The following is a 19931-nucleotide window of genomic DNA, read 5'->3' as shown; positions in this document are numbered from 1 at the left end:
TTTACATACACCTTAGCCAAATACATTTAAACTCAGTTTTTCACAATTCCTGACATTTAATCCCAGTAAAAATTCCCTGTCTTAGGTCAGTTAGGATCAACACTTTATTTTAAGAATGTGAAATGTCAGGACAATAGTAGAGAGAATTATTTATTTCAGCTTTTATTTCATTCATCACATTCCCAGTGGGTCAGAAGTTTACATACACTCAATTAGTATTTGGTAGCATTGCCTTTAAATTGTTTAACTTGGGTCAAACGTTTCGGGTAGCCTTCCACAAGTTTCCCACAATAAGTTATGTGAATTTTGGTCCATTCCTCCTGACAGAGCTGGTGTAAATGAGTCAGGTTTGTAGTCCTCCATGTTCGCACACGCTTTTTCAGTTCTGCCCACAAATTTTCTTTAGGTTTGAGGTCAGGGCTTTGTGATAGCCACTCTAATACATTGACTTTGTTGTCCTTAAGCCATTTCGCCACAACTTTGGAAGTATGCTTGGGGTCATTGTCCATTTGGAAGATCCATTTGCGACCAAGCTTTAACTTCCTGACTGATGTCTTGAGATGTTGCTTCAATATATCCACTTAATTTTTTCCTCATGATGCCATCCATTTTGTGAAGTGCACCAGTCCCTCCTGCAGCAAAGCACCCCCAAAACATGATGCTGCCACCACCGTGCTTCACAATTGGGATGGTGTTCTTCAGCTTGCAATCCTCCCCCTTTTTCCTCCAAACATAACGATGGTCATTATGGCCAAACAGTTCTATTTTTGTTTCATCCGACCAGAGGACATTTCTCCAAAAAGTACGATCTTTTTCCCCATGTGCAGTTGCAAACCGTAGTCTGGCTTTTTTATGGTGGTTTTGAAGCAGTGGGTTCTTCCTTGCTGAGCGGCCTTTCAGGTTATGTCGATACAGGACTCGTTTGACTGTGGATATAGATACTTTTGTACCTGTTTCCTCCAGCATCATCACAAGGTCCTTTGCTGTTGTTCTGGGATTGATTCGCTATTTTCGCAACAAAGTACGTTCATTTCTAGGAGACAGAACGTGTCTCCTTCCTAAGCGGTATGATGGCTGCGTGGTCCCATGGTGTTTATACTTGCGTACTATTGTTTGTACAGATTAATTTCTACCTTCAGGCGTTTGGAAATTGCTCCCAAGGATGAACCAGACTGATTTCTTTTCATTTTCCCATGATGTCAAGTGAAGATGCACTGAGTTTGAAAGTAGGCCTTGAAATAAATCCACAGGTACACCTCCAATTGACACAAATTATGTTGATTAGCCTATCAGAAGCTTCTAAAGCCATGATATCGTTTTCTGGAATTTAACAAGCTGTTTAAAGGCACAGTCAACTTAGTGTATGTAAACTTCTGACCCACTGGAATTGTGATACAGTGAATTATAAGTGAAATAATCTGTCTGTAAACAATTGCTGAAAAAATTACTTGTGTAATGCACAAAGTAGATGTCCTAACCGACTTGCCAAAACTATAGTTTGTTAACAGTAAATGTGTGGAGTGGTTGAAAAATGAGTTTTAATGACTCCAACCTAAGTGTATATAAACTTCCGACTTCAACTGTACATACAGTAGACAGAAATATACCGTAAATGAAAACATACAGATACACATAAAACATCATAACATACTGAGGTGAGGAATATGATGAATACAGATCATTCTTCCTTTTAAACCAGTGACACCGTGTTTGTAATTCCAGTTTCAGGAAGTGTATGGAACAGAGGATTTTGGATTTATGTTTTACACACTTGTCCTACTGTCGGTTTACAGACCCAGACATCCAGTGGGATGAAGAATGTGTGGTCCTGGGTCTGGACCGGACCAGTCATGAGGGAATGGGGGTTTCTGACATACGATCTGATAGTATATGTTAGTGAGTGTAAGCCATTACTCTTCTTGGTCTTGCGGCTCCTGGTGAGTGTTAGAAGAGCAGCCGTCTCCAGAGAGACAGAGAATCTCCAGACTTCGCTAACTGCCTAACTTCGTGGCTGTCTGCCCCTCAGCAGGGAAGGGAGATTCATCTCACGCAAGCTAGGTGTGAACTCTGCTCTTTTACCAAACAAGCTGTTCATGTTTTAATTAGGCTGCAACTGCCAAGCTACAGATGCATGACCTTAATTTGATCTCCCTGTGGCTTGAGATATTTCCTGCAATGCAGGAAATCTAAAACGTGTAGTGGATTTGAGGTTTAAAAGGCTTCTGAAGTTTGTAATTTCTACTTAGAAATTTCAGACTTGATATATCCTTATGAAAAATGTGTCAACTCCTACAAAAATGTCCATTAATTAAAATACACATAATAATTCACATTTCCTGTTGCTGCAGGATTATTTTCCTGCTGTAGCAAACTGGCTCACATTATGATCTATGTATGTATGTATGTATGTATGTATGTATGTATGTATGTATGTATGTATGTATGTATGTATGTATGTAAGTATGTTAGGCCAGAACAACCTGAATGCACCATAATACAAAGTACAAATGGAACTTCTGGTGTCAATCATTGGGTGGTTCAGTTATGTAGTTAACAGCTATAAAACAGCACCTTGAGTGTGATGGTTTTGTAATGGAATTAATTCCTTTGACTCAGACTTTGCTGGTCCACTCCTCTATTGTCCTGTTAAGTATTTTATTTGTCCGGCCTCCACCCAAATGTAATCCCTTATAAATGTGAAAACCCTGAGGGGAAGGTGGTTATCATCAGGCTCTAGTGATTGTTGACATGTTCTTGGAGAGCACAGAATTTGACCTCAACATTACTTCTTCAGCCTTCATTAATGTACTTTGTGTCAGAGATGTAAGAGGAAGCGAGACATTCCACTCCCTCATTTTTTCTGGTTCATGAACAGTCAATGAACTAAGTAGACCACACCCAGATGCTATTGTATTGATGCCTAAGGGAGAGCCACCTGTTAATTTCTTTCAATCGTAAACAGCCTGAGTAAGACATCTGCATTTAACCCCCATCTTTGCTTTGTTTCACTGCTACTGTAGCTAACAGAGAGGGTGACATTTGACCACTGCCTGTTTATCCCAAGATAAATCAACCACTTCTCTCTTTACCCTTTGGGAATCGTTAAGAAATTATTAGGAGCCGATAAAGCAGGAACCATCCCTGTAAGACAGTAGATTATCCTGGCATTGCTATATCAGCATCTGTAGTTACATCTGTTACAAAACCCTGCATCCCATGGTAGCCTAAGTACCCGAGTGCTGGACTGTCAGATGTGTAGAGCCGCAAACAGAATAACATTTTGATTTGATTACCGGTACTTTGAAGAAAACTCACAACCAACATTAAGGCTTTTTATTGGACTATTTTGTTCCAATGTTAACAATGGCTAGTTGTACCAGCATATTTTCATTATGGCTAGCAAACTAGCTTCTCTCTGTTAAAGATCCCTTTTCTTACCCAAGAGCAAAATCTGCTCAGGCGTTCTTGGCCCAAATAGGAACAAGGACCATATAATAGTATTGAAATGCATTTAGGCTGACTCAGTTTTACCGATAGGTGATTTGCCATGTGGTTGTATTTGTGCCACATATTAAAAGGAAGAACAGGACTCATTTCATCATTATACAAATGGTATAAGTAAGGAGGATGTCTGGATAAATGTGGAGTGGTATTAGTTCAGATGGAAAATGTGTTTTAGTTTACTGCAGTGTTAGACTGCGTGAATGTATTCAGCACAAAATCTGAATAAATGAACAAAACATGTCAGCTCTTTCGTCTTTTGTCTTTCTGCAAAGAAATCAATAATGTGGTTGTGAGGTGTTGAAAATAAGGGAACAGCCAGTCTGTGAAAAAGATTTATTGGCTCTGGTCTTGAAACCATTAATTTCCACCAGTAGTTCTTGGGTAGGACTAGGGCGGCTTAAGAGCATTGGGTCAGTAACCGAAAGGTCGCTGGTTCAAATCCCAGAGTCGACTAGGTAAAAAAATATATATACCGATGTGCACTTGCGCAAGGCACTTCACCCTAATTGCTCCTGTAAGTCACTCTGGATAAGAGCGCCTGCTAAAATGCTAAATACTTTTCCCCCCTGCAGGTCAGGCTACTTGGTCTTGAAAAACTCCTCTCTATTTACAGGGTAAAGTATAACCACAACATAAAGACAAAGAAGACAAGATAAAATGGTGCGGGGTGATGAGGAAATGTGGGATGATGCGATGAGATGACGCCCATCGCAGAGCCGGGGGCAGAAGTAAAGAGAGAAGGATTTACCATCGCTGTAGCCTACACTACCTTGCACCTCCAAGGTAACCTCATGGATGACATCATCAATGCCGTCAATGACCTCACAACGGAACTTTCCCACGTCATCTAGGGACACGTCGCTAAGGACCAGCGAGGCGTCGTCATCGTCGGCCTCCAGCAGGTGGACGCGACCCTGGAAGCTGCCGTAGCTCTTTTTGTGGAAGCCCATGGACACTAGCACATCCTCCTCCAGAGACTCGTCTGCAGACAGCTTGGTCCACTTGATTCTCATGCCCACGCTGCCGAAGGACATCCCATGCTGGCGGTGGAGCCGGCATGGTAGAGTGACGTTGGAGCCACGGCTGGCAAACACCCGGTTCTGATCACCAAGTTCAGTTTCTGTGAAAGACAAGAGAAGACGTAGAATGTGTTAAGATTCAATAAGGCATCAGAACAACAGGGTAGAATACTGAACAATGTTGTATTAATTACTGGTGTGAGTTCAGAAAGGACCGCTTTCAAAAAGCAGACTGACACGTCTGGTAATGTTTTGAGTCAGTAATGGGTTTATGCATACGTATTAATGATTGACGTTCGAGGACATTCAAGTCTACCAGAATAAAGATGGTCCACAAGAATTGTGGCTTTGCAAGTGGTTGGTTGGCAAGCAAAAAAGTATTAAAGGATCTCTGAAAAATGCACCTCTCAACATTGCCTATAAACCAGTTTTTAAAAACCATAATGACTGTGGCTTGGAGTTGAACAATGTTAATATAGCTATGAGAACATCAGACTGTCACAAAACCTCTTTCCCATTGTGGCATGGCTCTATCCCTTGCAATAATTTGCTGAGCAATTTGCCATGTTCCTGGCACTAGTGGTTGAGTAGGGGAATGGGGGGCAGTTTAAATGGACTTTACTGTATAAGCTTATGTGTATAGTGTCTTGTGGTAGGGGTGTACCAGCGTGAAACTGACTGTCACCAAAGATTCCTTAGCTGTAACGGCCGTCGTTGAAGAGAGTAGACCAAGGCGCAGCGTGGTTAGTGCTCATCATGAATTTATTAAAGATAGAACACTTTAGACAAAAAAACAACAAACCAACAGCCAAACAGTTCTGTCAGGTGCAAAACACTAAACAGAAATTAACCACCCACAAAACCCAAAGGAAAACAGGCTGCCTAAGTATGGCTCCCAATCAGCAACAACGATATACAGCTGTCCCTGATTGAGAGCCATACCCGGCCGAAACAAAGAAATACCAAACATAGAAAAAAGGACATAGAATGCCCACCCCAACTCACGCCCTGACCAACCAAAATAGAGACATAAAAGGATCTCTAAGGTCAGGGCGTGACATTAGCACAATCTGGGTCTTACAGTAGGTAACATATTGCTTGTTACACAATTGGGTCACACTATATACTGTAGGCTTATTATCTGAATAATTTATGGTGTTTGTGTGTTATAAAACACATGCACAGAAACACACACACACATGCGCTCACACACACACACACACACACACACTCTCCCCTTTCTGTTGGGTCCAGTAAGCTCTATCATCAAATGGGGCCTCTAGTCCTGATTAGATTCCACTTTGGGGCACCAGCCAGTCTCCCGCCTCTGGAGCAAATCACCAGCAGCTGGCTTTCACCAAACTCTATAACACCTGCAGCTCTGGCTTTCACAAACTGTATAACACCTGCAGCTCTGGCTTTCACCAAACTGTATAACACCGTTAGCTCTGTCTTTCACCAAACTGTATAACACCGCCAGCTTTGGCTTTCACCAAACTGTATAACACCGCCAGCTCTGGCTTTCACCAAACTGTATAACACCGCCAGGCTTTCACCAAACTGTATAACACCTGCAGCTCTGGCTTTCACCAAACTGTATAACACCGTCAGCTCTGTCTTTCACCAAACTGTATAACACCGCCAGCTCTGGCTTTCACCAAACTGTATACCACCGCCAGCTCTGGCTTTCACCAAACTGTATAACACCGCCAGCTCTGGCTTTCACCAAACTGTATACCACCGCCAGCTCTGGCTTTTACCAAAGTGTATACCACCTGCTGCTCTGGCTTTCACCAAACTGTATACCACCTGAAGCTCTGGCAGTTACCAAACTGCATTCCACAGCCAGCTCTGGCAGTTGCCAAACTGTATACCACCGCCAGCTCTGGCAGTTACCAAACCGTGTGGCACCACCAGATTTGGTTTTCACAAAACTGTATACAGTACCACCGCCAGTTCTGGCAGTTACCAAACTGTATACCACAGCCAGCTCTGGCAGTTACCAAACTGTATACCACTGACAGCTCTGGCAGTTACCAAACTGTATACCACAGCCAGCTCTGGCAGTTACCAAACTGTATACCACCGCCAGCTCTGGCAGTTAAAAAACTGTATACTACCGCCAGCTCTGGCAGTTACCAAACTGTATACCACTGACAGCTCTGGCAGTTACCAAACTGTATACCACCGCCAGCTCTGGCAGTTACCAAACTGTATACCACCGCCAGCTCTGGCAGTTACCAAACTGTATACCACTGACAGCTCTGGCAGTTACCAAACTGTATACCGCCGCCAGCTCTGGCAGTTAACAAACTGTATACCACCGTCAGCTCTGGCAGTTACCAAACTGTATACCACTGACAGCTCTGGCAGTTACCAAACTGTATACCACTGACAGCTCTGGCAGTTACCAAACTGTATACCACAGCCAGCTCTGGCAGTTACCAAACTGTATACCGCCGCCAGCTCTGGCAGTTAACAAACTGTATACCACCGCCAGCTCTGGCAGTTACCAAACTGTATACCACCGCCAGCTCTGTCAGTTAACAAACTGTATACCACTGACAGCTCTGGCAATTACCAAACTGTATACCACAGCCAGCTCGGCAGTTACCAAACTGTATACCACTGACAGCTCTGGCAGTTACCAAACTGTATACCGCCGCCAGCTCTGGCAGTTAACAAACTGCATACCACCGACAGCTCTGGCAGTTACCAAACTGTATACCACTGACAGCTCTGGCAGTTACCAAACTGTATACCACTGACAGCTCTGGCAGTTACCAAACTGTATACCACTGACAGCTCTGGCAGTTACCAAACTGTATACCACTGACAGCTCTGGCAGTTACCAAACTGTATACCACTGACAGCTCTGGCAGTTACCAAACTGTATACCACTGACAGCTCTGGCAGTTACCAAACTGTATACCACTGACAGCTCTGGCAGTTACCAAACTGTATACCACTGACAGCTCTGGCAGTTACCAAACTGTATACCACAGCCAGCTCAGCAGTTATCAAATGCTAGTTTATTACTCATTAACCCCCGAGATTAAATGTTTATCTTTCATCCAGCCCAGCTGATTTGTGTAAAAATATTGTTGGGCATCCCACCAGGGCAGGAAACAAAGTCTTCCATTCATCAGTTTACAAAAAAAGGTGACAACTATTCCCTCCCTCCCTCCCTCTCTCCCTCCCTTCTTCCCGGCCTCCCTCCTAATAAGGACTTCAGTTCAGAGAGGTAGGTGCTATTAGTCATGCCACCCTTCAGTTCAGAGAAGTAGGTGCTATTAGTCATGCCACCATTCAGTTCAGAGAAGTAGGTGCTATTAGTCATGCCACCCTTCAGTTCAGAGAAGTAGGTGCTATTAGTCATGCCACCCTTCAGTTCAGAGAAGTAGGTGCTATTAGTCACTCCATGGGAGTTCCCACAATCTCCCTGACCTCTGTTAAGTCTTCATGAGAGTGGTGCTTTGTGGGGATTCCACCTAGTGGTTGCCTACACACATCTCTCTAAGCCCATGACGAGACATGATGGATGCACTTGGCTCATGACCCCCTCACCACTGGTGTAGCCCCAATCAATAAAGCTTTGACAAGAGTCCCAGGAAATACAGCACCCTGGGCCAGACAGAGCAGTCAATGGTCACCACACATCAGCCTCTTCTTAGATACACTACATAGCCAAAGGTACAGTTGAAGTCTGAAGTTGACGTACACCTTCCATGTCTTAGGTCAGTTAGGATGACCACTTTATTTTAAGAATGTGAAATGTCAGAATAATAGTACAGAGAATTATTTATTTCAGCTTTTATTTCTTTCATCACATTCCCAGTGGGTCAGAAGTTTACATACACTCAATTAGTATTTGTTAGCATTGCCTTTAAATTCTTTAACTTGGGTAAAACGTTTTGGGTAGCCTTCTACAAGCTTCCCACAATAAGTTGGGTGAATTTTGGCCAATTCCTCCTGACAGAGCTGGTGTAACTGAATCAGGTTGCTTGGCCTCCTTGCTCACACACACTTTTTCAGTTCTGCCCACAAATGTTCTATGGGATTAAGGTCAGGGCTTTATGATGACCACTCCAATACCTTGACTGTGTTGTCCTTAAGCCATTTCGCCACAACTTCGGAAGTATGCTTGGGGTCATTGTCCATTTGCGACCAAGCTTTAACTTCCTGACTGTTGTCTTGAGATGTTGCTTCAATATATCCACATCATTTTCCTTTCTCATGATGCCATCTATTTTGTGAAGTGCACCAGTCCCTCCTGCAGCAAAGCACTCCCACAACATAATGCTGCCACCCCCGTGCTTCACGGTTGGGATGGTGTTCTTCGGCTTGCAAGCCTCCCCCTTTTTCCTCCAAACATAACGATGGTAATTATGGCCAAACAGTTTTTTTGGTTTCATCAGACCAGAGGACATTTCTTCAAAAACTATGATCTTTGTCCCCATGTGCAGTTGCAAACCGTAGTCTGGCTTTTTTATGGCGGTTTTGGAGCAGTGGCTTCTTCCTTGCTGAGCGGCCTTTCAGGTTATGTCGATATAGGACTCGTTTTACTGTGGATATAGATAATTTTGTACCTGTTTCCTCCAGCATCTTCACAAGGTCCTTTGCTGTTGTTCTGGGATTGATTTGCACTTTTTGTACCAAAGTATGTTAATCTCTAGGAGACAGAACGCGACTCCTTCCTGAGTGGTATGACGGCTGCGTGTGTAACAGTATAGCTTCCGTCTCTCTCCTTGCCCCTACCTGGGCTCGAACCAGGGACCCTTTGCACACACCAACAACTGCCTCCCACGAAGCATCGTTACCCATCGCTCCACAAAAGCCGAAGCCCTTGCAGAGCAAGGGGAACAACTACTTCAAGTCTCAGAGCGAGTGACGTCACCCGATTGAAACGCTATTAGCGCGCACCACCGCTAACTAACTAGCCATTTCACACTCACCCCCATTTTGACCTCCTCCTTTTCCGCAGCAACCAATGATCCGGGTCAACAGCATCAATGTAACAGTATAGCTTCCGTCCCTCTCCTCGCCCCTACCTGGGCTCGAACCAGGGACCCTCTGCACACATCAACAACTGCCTCCCACGAAGGATCGTTACCCATCGCTCCACAAAAGCCACGGCCTTTGCAGAGCAAGTGGAACAACTACTTCAGGTCTCAAGAGTGAGTGACGTCACCCGATTGAAACGCTATTAGCGCGCACCACCGCTAACTAACTAGCCATTTCACATCGGTTACACGTGGTCCCATGGTGTTTATTCTTGCGTATTATTGTATGTACAGATGAACTTGGTACCTTCAGGCATTTGGAAATTGCTCCCAAAGATGAACCATACCTTGACTGATTTATTTAGATTTTCCCATGATGTCAAGCATAGAGGCACTGAGTTTGAAGGTAGGCCTTGAAATACATCCACACCTCCAATTGACTCAAATTATGTCAATTAGCCTATCGGAAGCTTCTAAACACATGACATCATTTTCTGGAATTTTCCAAGTTGTTTAAAGGCACAGTCAACTTAGTGTATGTAAACTTCTGACCCTCTGAAATTGTGATACAGTGAATTATAAGTGAAATAATCTGTCTGTAAACAATTGTTGGAAAAATTATTTGTGTCATGCACTTTGACTTATTCCACATTTTGTTGTGTTACAGCCTGAATTCAAAATATACTAAATAGATGTTTTCTTATCCATCTGAAAACAATACCCTATAATGACAAAGTGAAAACATGTTTTTAGACATTTTTGCAAATGTATTGAAAATGAAATACAGAAATATCTCATTTACATAGGTATTCACACCCCTGAGTCAATACTTTGTCAAAGCACCTTTGGCGGCAATTACAGCTTTGAGTCATCTTGGGTATGTCTGTATCAGTTTTGCACATCTGGATTTGGGGATTTCCTCCCATTATTCCTCACAGCTTTTCTCAAACTCTGTTAAATTAGATGGGGAGATTTTCAATGGGATTCAAGTCTGGGCTTTGGCTGGGCCACTCAAGGACTTCCACATTCTTGTTCTGAAGCCATTCCAGCATTGCTTTGGCTGTATGCTTGGGGTCATTGTCCTGTTGGAACATAAATCTTCGCCCCAGTCTCAGGTCGTTTGCACTCTGAATCAGGTTCTCATCAAGGATTTGCCTGTATTTGGCTCCATTAATTGTTCCCTCTTTTCTTACCAGTCTCCCAGTCCCTGCTGCTCAAAAGCATCCCCATAGCATGATGTTGCCAACACCATGCTTTACGGTACTCATGGTGTTAGACGGGTGATGAAATGTGCCTGGTTTACTCCAGACATAGCGCTTTTCATTCAGGCCAAAGTGTTGCATTTTTCTCAGGAGTGCCTTCCTTCTGGCCTCTCTCCCATAAAGCCCAGATTGGTGAAGTGCTGTAGAGACTGTTGTTCTTATGGCAGGTTCTCCCATCTCAGCCAAGGAACCCCTCTTTTGCCCTCAGAACAGCCTCAATTTGTCGGGGCATGGACTCTACAAGGTATCAAAAGCGTTACACAGGGATGCTGGCCCATGTTGACTCCAATACTTCCCAGTTATGTCAAGTTGTCTGGATGTCCTTTGGGTGGTGGACCATTTTCGATACACACGGGAAACTGTTGAGTGTGAAAAACCCAGCAGCGTTGCAGTTCTTCACACAAACCGGTGTGCCTGGCACCCACTGCCATACCGTGTTCAAAGGCACTTAAATATTGTTTCTTGCCCATTCACCCTCTGAATGGCACACATACACAACCCATGTCTCAACTGGCTCAAAGCTTAAAAATCCTTCTTTAACCTGCCTCCTCCCCTTTATCTACACTGATTGAAGTGGATTTTACAAGTGACATCAATAAGGGATCATAGCATTCACCTGGATTCACCTGGTCAATCTATGTCATGGTGTCCTTAATGTTTTGTACACTTGGTGTATATATATTTTTTAAACAGGACAAATATGTTGACACATGCCCCTGTGCCCCCTATGGGTTTCACACCTCTGCTGACATTGTTTGTTCTGATATTGCTGCAGTGGAGGATGCTGAGGGCAGGACAGCTCATAATAATGGCTGGAATGGAGCAAATGGAATGGCATCAAACACATGGAAACCGTGATGTATTTGCTACCATTCCACTTAGTCCTCCCCAGTTAAGGTGACACCAACATTAACGTGCCACCAACCTCGTTCTGATGTCTTCATTTCTTGTTCTTTTTGGATTAACTTTTGGATTAGGAGTGTATTGTTATTGTATTGCTAGATATTGCTGCATTGTTGCAGCTAGAAACATAGGCACTTCACGGCACCTGCTATAACATCTGCCAAACTGTGTACACGACCAATAAACTTTGATTCGATGCAAAGCAGGCTTTTCACATCCCCTTCCCTTTGAGCAGAATATGTCTGGAGAAATAATCAGCAGCATTTGGTAAAAACTAAGTCCCCTATTGAGTCATAGATCAAAATATGTCAGTACTAACTGGTGTCCCCAGTGGCATCCTAGCCAGTATCCCTTCCTCCCTCTCCTTCTGTGCCTGACTATCTCCTGGTGCCTCTTTAATTTGCTTTAAATCTCTCTACATCTGTCTCTTCCTCTATTTTTCTTCCTCTTTTGTATCTCTCTTGGGTTCTGTTCCACATCTGTCTGGCGGAGGCTCACTCAGAGAGTCGTATAACCGCGGGCTTCTTGAGCCACACCAAAGCCATGACTTGAAAACGGTTCCACTGGCTCTTCAACGGGAAAATACTTTTCAACGTGGATGCAAGAATCACTACCAGGCGCTCCAGGTTAACTGCCTCCCGGTTCAGTCATCTCTCCCCCCACCCCAGCTTCCTCCACCCCTGTTTCTCACCTCAAACTCTCTAAATCCCAGAACCATATTCTTCTATGCACACAGAGCACATAGTCGACGCGTGGCTGGATTTACTAGCATGGCCTATACATATCAGTTGCAAGCTATCCTGTAGACTGATTTAATGAACAGAAGTGGGGCTGCCTTACACATTTTATCTTCCCCTATAGCCCTAAATCCAACCGCTCTTTCCTCCACCCCTCCCCTAATTACCCACCAAACACACGCCAAAGAGTTTATACCACTTCTGCTACAGAATGACACAATGGCTCCTCATCAAAAGCACCAGGCGTGCATGACCCCAGCGTTCCTGTGGAACACCTTCGACACCTGGTAGAGTCCATGCCCCATCGAATTGAGGCTGTTCTGAGGGAAAAAGGGGGTGCAACTCAATATCAGGAAGGTGTTCCTAATATTTTGTACACTCAGTGTATATCAAGTCTTAGCTTATTTATACAGGGCTATTTGTTTGGGGTCAAGGGTTCCCCCTAATTGGGGTGGCAGGTAGCCTAGCAGTTAAGAGTGTTTGGCAAGTAACGGAAAGGTTGCTTGTTCAAATCCCTGAGCCGACTAGGTGAAAAATCTGTTAACGTGTCCTTGAGCAAAGCACGTAACCCTTATTGCTCCTTTAAGTTGCTTTTGATAAGAGCATCTGCTCAATGACTAAAATGTCAATGTAACGTATACAAACTGTTCATTAAACCATTACCAACCATTTCCTCCCCACTTATTTACTAATCTAATTAGCATAATAAAACAATCCCCATCAAAATATGTCTGTGGAAGGTGGCAGAGCTACAGCACTGTTTGTCAGACCAGGACACATCCCAAAAATTGGTCTTCTCCAAAAAACATCTGAACTGTACAAACTAATATGAACCCTCGATGGAAAGATGAGACTCTCAAGAATATGATGGTGTTCTCTGTTTTTCTCTACGACACCCATCTTTTTTCCATGTATGAATCTGTTATTCAAATCAAATTGTATTTATCACTTGCGCCGAATACAACTGGTGTAGACTTTATAGTGAAATGCTTGCTTACAAACTTTTCCATGCTGAGTAAGAGGAATAAAATAAAATACACAAGAATGGACCTAAATACAAGGAGTACAAAAAACAGATCAATGTGAAGAGGTATGAGGTACTTGAGGTAGATACAGTTGAAGTCGGAAGTTTACATACACTTAGGTTGGAGTCATTAAAACTCGTTTTTCAACCACTCCACAAATGTATTGTTAACAAACTATAGTTTTGGCAAGTCGGTTAGGACATCTACTTTGTGCATGACACAAGTTATTTTTCCAACAATTATTTACAGGCAAATTATTTCACTTATAATTTACTGTATCACAATTCCAGTCGACCAGACGTTTACATAAACTGAGTTGACTGTGCCTTTAAACAGCTTGGAAAATTCCAGAAAATTATGTCATGGCTTTAGAAGCTTCTGAGAGGCTAATTGACATAATTTGAGTCAATTGGAGGTGTACCTGTGGATGTATTTCAAGGCCTACCTTCAAACTCAGTGCCTCTTTGCTTGACATCATGGGAAAATCAAAAGAAATCAGTCAAGGTTCATCCTTGGGAGCAATTTCCAAATGCCTGGAGGTACCACGTTCATCTGTACAAACAATAATTCGCAAGAATAAACACCATGGGACCATGCAGCCGTCATACCGCTCAGGAAGGAGACGCATTCTGTCTCCTAGAGATGAACATACTTTGGTGCAAAAAGTGCAAATCAATCCTAGAACAACAGGAAAGGACCTTGTGAAGATGCTGGAAGAAACAGGTACAAAATTATCTATTTCCACAGTAAAACGAGTCCAATATCGACATAACCTGGAAGGCCGCTCAGCAAGGAAGAAGCCACTGCTCCAAAACCGCCATAAAAAAGCCAGACTACGGTTTGCAACTGCACATGGGGACAAAGATCATAGTTTTTGGAGATATGTCCTCTGGTCTGATGAAACAAAAATAGAACTGTTTGGCCATAATTACCATCGTTATGTTTAGAGGAAAAAGGAGGAGGCTTGCAAGCCGAAGAACACCATCCCAACCGTGAAGCATGGGGGTGGCAGCATCATGTTGTGGGGGTGCTTTGCTGCAGGAGGGACTGGTGCACTTCACAAAATAGATGGCTTCATAAGAAAGGAAAATTACGTGGATATATTGAAGCAACATCTCAAGGCATCAGTCAGGAAGTTAAAGCTTGGTCGCAAATGGGTCTCCGAATGGACAATGACCCCAAGCATACTTCCAAAGTTATGGCGAAATGGCTTAAGGACAACAAAGTCAAGGTATTGGAGTGGCCATCACAAAGCCCTGACCTCAATCCCATAGAACATTTGTGGGCAGAACTGAAAAAGTGTGTGCGAACAAGGAGGCCTAGCAACCTGACTCAGTTACACGAGCTCTGTCAGGAGGAATGGGCCAAAATTCACCCAACTTATTGTGGGAAGCTTGTGGAAGGCTACCCGAAACATTTTACCCAAGTTAAACAATTTAAAGGCAATGCTACCAAATACTAATTGAGTGTATGTAAACTTCTGACCCACTGGGGATGTGATGAAAGAAATTAAAGCTGAAATAAATAATTCTCTCTACTATTATTCTGACATTTCACATTCTAAAAATAAAGTGGTGATCCTAACTGACCTAAGTCAGGAAATGTTTCCTTGGATTAAATATCAGAAATTGTGAAAAACTGAGTTTAAATGTATTTGGCTAAGGTGTATGTAAACTTCAGACTTCAGCTGTACTGTCACGGCCGTCGTATTGAGTAGACCAAAATGCAGTGTGTACGTGAATGCTCATAATACTTTTATTAGAACATTACTCAAAACAAGAAAATGAAAAAACACGAACGACAGCTAAACAGTATTGCAGGCTAACCATAGCAGTGCAAAAACAACTTCCCACAAAAGACAGGTGGAAAAAGGGCTACCTAAGTATGGCTCCCAATCAGCAACAACGATGTACAGCTGTTCCTGATTGAGAGCCATACCAGGCCAACACAAAGAAATACACAACATAGAAAAAACATAGAAATACAAAAACATTGAACCATACCCAAAAACCCCGATAACACAAAACAAACACACCCGTGACACGCCCTGACCAAACTACAATAACAAATAACCCCTTATACTGGTCAGGACGTGACAGTACCCCCCCCCCCTCCCAAAGGTGCAGACCCCGGATGCACCTGAAACAAAAAACTAACAAAACAATAACCCACAACAAAAAATCCCAAAACTACAGGGGAGGGAAGGGAGGGTGGCCACCGTCACCGACTGTTCTAGTGCAACATCCACCCTCCCCAATCCTCCTACCACGGAGGTGGCTCAGGCTCTGGCCTTAGTCCCCAACCTAACTGTCCACCCCCGCTGAAGGCTCAGGGCTAAGGTGCGTCGCTGGAGACCTCGGGCTGATGCGCATCGCTGGAGACCTCGGGCTGATGCGCGTCGCTGGAGACCTCGAGCTGAAGCGCGACTCTGGCTGCGCCGGTTCCGGACTGAAGGGCGACTCTGGCTGCGCCGGCTCCGGACTGTGGGCCGTCTACGTCGGCTCCGGACTGTGGGCCGTCTCTGTCGGCTCCGGACTGTGGGCCGTCTCTGCCGGCTCCGGACTGTGGGCTGTCTCTGCCGGCTCCGGACTGTGGGCCGTCTCTGCCGGCTCCGGACTGTGGGCCGTCTCTGCCGGCTCCGGGCTGTGGGTCGTCTTTGCAGGCTCTGGACTGTAGGACGTAGCTGGACGCACTGGACGGGGAACTGTCGCCGGAAGCTCTAGACGGGGCACTGTCGCCGGAAGCTCTAGACGGGGCACTGTCGCCGGAAGCTCTAATGGGGCACTGTCGCCGGAAGCCCTAGACGGGGCACTGTTGCCGGAAGCTCTAGACGGGGCACTGTCGCCGGAAGCTCTGGACGGGGTAATGTCGTCGGAAGCTCTGGACGGGGTACTGTCGTCGGAAGCTCTGGACGGGATACTGTCGTTGGAAGCTCTGGACTGGAGCAGCGCACTGAAGGCCTGATGCGTGGGGCTGGCTTAGGAGGCGCCAGACTATTTTCACGCACCACAGGGCTAGTGAGAGGAGCAGGAGCAGGACGAACTGGACTGGGCTGACGCACTGGAGGCCTGGTGCGTGGGGCTGGTACTGGAGGTACCAGACTGGTGACACGCACCCCAAGGCTAGTGCGAGGAGCAGGAACAGGACGTACTGGACTGGGCTGACACACTGGAGGCATGGTGCGTGGTGCTGGCTTTGGAGGCGCCAGACTGGAGACACGCACCTCAGGGCTAGTGCGGGGAGTGGGAACAGGATACACTGGGCCGTGGAGGCGCACTGGCGGTCTCGAGCGCAGGACTGGCACCACCCGTACTGGCTGGGTGCCCGCTTCCCCCCGGCAAATGCGGGACGCTGGCACCGAGAACACCGGCCTGTGGATGCTCGTCCTCGACGCCGTGTGCATCACCCCATAGCACGGGGCCTGACCAGTACCACGCTGCCTCCGGTAAGCACGGGGAGTTGGCTTAGGGCTCAACCCTGGCCCAGCCAAACTACCCATGTGCCCCCCAAAAAATATTTTGGGGCTGCCTCTCAGGCTTCCATGCCAGCCGTGTTCCAGCATAACACTCCCGGTCCTCTCCAGCCTTCCTCCATGGTCCCTCTCCGGCTAGGATCTCCTCCCAAGTCCACGACTCCGGATAGCTCCTTTCCAGTTCCTTACCCCGCTGCTTGGTCCGTTTGTGGTGGGAAGTTCTGTCACGGCCGTCGTATTGAGTAGACCAAAATGCAGCGGGTACGTGAATGCTCATAATACTTTTTTTAGAACATTACACAAAACAAGAAAACGAAAAAACACGAACGACAGCTAAACAGTATTGCAGGCTAACCATAGCAGTGCAAAAACAACTTCCCACAAAAGACAGGTGGAAAAATGGCTACCTAAGTATGGCTCCCAATCAGCAACAACGATGTACAGCTGTTCCTGATTGAGAGCCATACCAGGCCAACACAAAGAAATACACAACATAGAAAAAACATAGAAATACAAAAACATAGAACCATACCCAAAAACCCCGATAACACAAAACAAACACACCCCTGCCACGCCCTGACCAAACTACAATAACAAATAACCCCTTATACTGGTCAGGACGTAACATGTATGCACATGAAGGCAGGGTAAAGGGACTAGGCATCAGGATAGATAATTATAAGAGTAAAATAAAGAACAGAGTAGCAGCAGCAAATGATGAGTGTAAAAGTGTGTATGTACAGTGCTTTCGGAAAGTGTTCAGACCACTTGACTTTCCACATTTTGTTACGTTACAGCCTTATTCTAAAATGTATAAAATATATATTTTTTCCCTCATCAATCTACACACAATACCCCATAATGACAAAGCAAAAAGAGGTTTTAGAAATGGTGATTTAAAAAAAATATATATTTTTCAGATTCTTTTTACAAAAATATCACATTTACATAAGTATTCAGACCCTTTACTCAGTACTTTGTTAAAGCACTTTTGGCAGCGATTACAGCCTTGGATTTCACGCTACAAGCTTGGAACACCTGTATTTGGGGAGTTTCTCCCATTCTTCTCTGCAGATCCTCTCAAGCTCTGTCAGGTTGGATGGGGAGTGTTGCTGCACAGCTATTTTCAGGTCTCTCCAGTGATGTTCGATCGGGTTCAAGTCCAGGCTCTGGCTGGGCCACTCAAGCACATTCAGAGACTTGTCCTGAATCCACTCCTGCGTTGGCTTGGCTGTGTGCTTAGGGCTGTTGACCTGTTGGAAGGTGAACCTTCTCCCCAGTCTGAGTTCCTGAGCACTCTGGTGCAGGTTTTCATCAAGGATCTCTCTGTGCTTTGGTCTGTTCATCTTTCCCTCGATCCTGACTAGTCTCCCAGTCCCTGCCACTGAAAAACATCCCCACAGCATGATGTTGCTACCACCATGCTTCACTGTAGGGATGGTGCCAGGTTTCCTCCAGACGTGATGCTTAGCATTCGGTCCAAAGAGTAAAATCTTGATTTCATCAGACCAGAGAAACTTTGTCATGGTTTGATAGTATTTAGGTGACTTTTGGCATACTCCAAGCAGGCTGTCATGTGCCTTTTACTGAGGAGTGGCTTCCGTCTGGCCACTCTACCATGAAGGCCTGATTGGTGGAGTGCTGCAGAGATGGTTGTCCTTCTGGAAGGTTATCTCATCTCCACAGAGGAACTCTAGAGCTCTGTCAGAGCGACCATTGGGTTCTTGGTCACCTCCCTGACCAAGGCCCTTTGGACAGGCGGCCAGCTCTATGAAGAGTCTTGGTGGTTCAAAACTTCTTCCATTGAAGAATGATGGAGACCACTGTGTTCTTGGGGACCTTCAATGCTGCAGACATTTCTGGGTACCCTTCCCCAGATCTGTGCCTCGACAGAATCTTGTCTCGGAGCTCCAATTCCTTTGACCTCATGGCTTGGTTTTTGCTCTGACATGCACTGTCAACTGTGGGACCTTATATAGACAGGTGTTTGTCTTTTCAAATCACGTCCAATCAATTGAATTTACCACAGGTGGACTCCAATCAAGTTGTAGAAACATCTCAAGGATGGTTCATGGAAACAGGATGCACCTGAAATGAATTTCGAGTCTCATAGCAAAGGGTCTGAACACTTATGTAAATAAGGTATTTCTGTTTTTATTTTTTAATAAATTTACAACAACAAAAAGCTGTTTTCAATTTGTCATTATGGGGTATTGTGTGTAGATTGATGAGAATAATTTTTTAAATCCATTTTAGGAGAAAGCTGTAACATAACAAAATGTGGAAAATGTAAAGGGTGCCTGAATACTTTCTGAATGCACTGTATATGTGTTTGTTCTGTGTCGGTATGTGTGTGTGTGTGTTCTATGTGTGTGTGTGTCCGTATGTAGTGTTTGAATGTGTGTGGGTTTTGTTTGGGAATGACAGTATAGTGTGTGAGTACGTGTGTATTTGGTGTGTATATAAAGTCTAATGAGCGTGCGTAGGGTCAGTGCAAGATAGAATCAGTGCAGATAGTTCTGGTGACATTAAATTACCATTTAGCAGTCTAGAGCGAGTTGCTAGAGCGCAATGGGACAAGGACATCCCGGCCAGCCAAACCTTCCCATGACCCGGACGATGCTGGGACAATTGTACGTCGCCTTATGGGTCTCCCGGTCGCGGCCAGCTGCGACACAGACCGGGATCAAACCAGGATCTGTAGTGACGCCTCAAGCACTGCAGTGCCTTAGACCTCTGTGCCACTCAGGAGGCTTCTTTCTCATATAGTCCACAATCAGCTCTTTGGTTTTACTGACATTGAGGGAGACGTTGTTGTCCTGGCATCACAGTGCTAAATCTCTGACCTCCTCCCTGTAGGCTGACTCATCGCCGTCGATGATCAGGCCTATCAACATTGTGTTATCAGCAAACTTGATGATGGTGTTGGAGTCGTGCGCGAGCACACAGTTGTTGGTGAACAAGGAGTACAGTAGGGGACTAAGCACACACCCCTGAGGGGCTCCT

General features: G+C 44.9%; 1 protein-coding gene across 2 annotated transcripts in view; it reads right to left on the bottom strand.

The window, feature by feature from the left end:
• Positions 1 to 19931, bottom strand: part of LOC106585764 (hyaluronan and proteoglycan link protein 1) — a 28060-nt gene that overhangs the window by 4277 nt on the left and 3852 nt on the right. The window contains exon 2 of one of the 2 annotated variants that reach the window (XM_014172352.2): positions 4274 to 4624. In XM_014172352.2, coding sequence (XP_014027827.1) covers positions 4274 to 4624 — 351 coding nt within the window. Of the gene's footprint in view, positions 1 to 4252; positions 4625 to 19931 lie in introns of both variants that reach the window. The other variant, XM_014172350.2, reaches the window with a different exon arrangement.

The sequence above is a fragment of the Salmo salar genome, chromosome ssa24 (genome assembly GCF_905237065.1).
Source record: "Salmo salar chromosome ssa24, Ssal_v3.1, whole genome shotgun sequence".
Classification (NCBI taxonomy): Eukaryota; Metazoa; Chordata; class Actinopteri; order Salmoniformes; family Salmonidae; genus Salmo; species Salmo salar.
The sequence above is the reverse complement of the archived record's forward strand: the minus strand, read 5'-3'. Positions and strand labels throughout refer to the sequence as shown.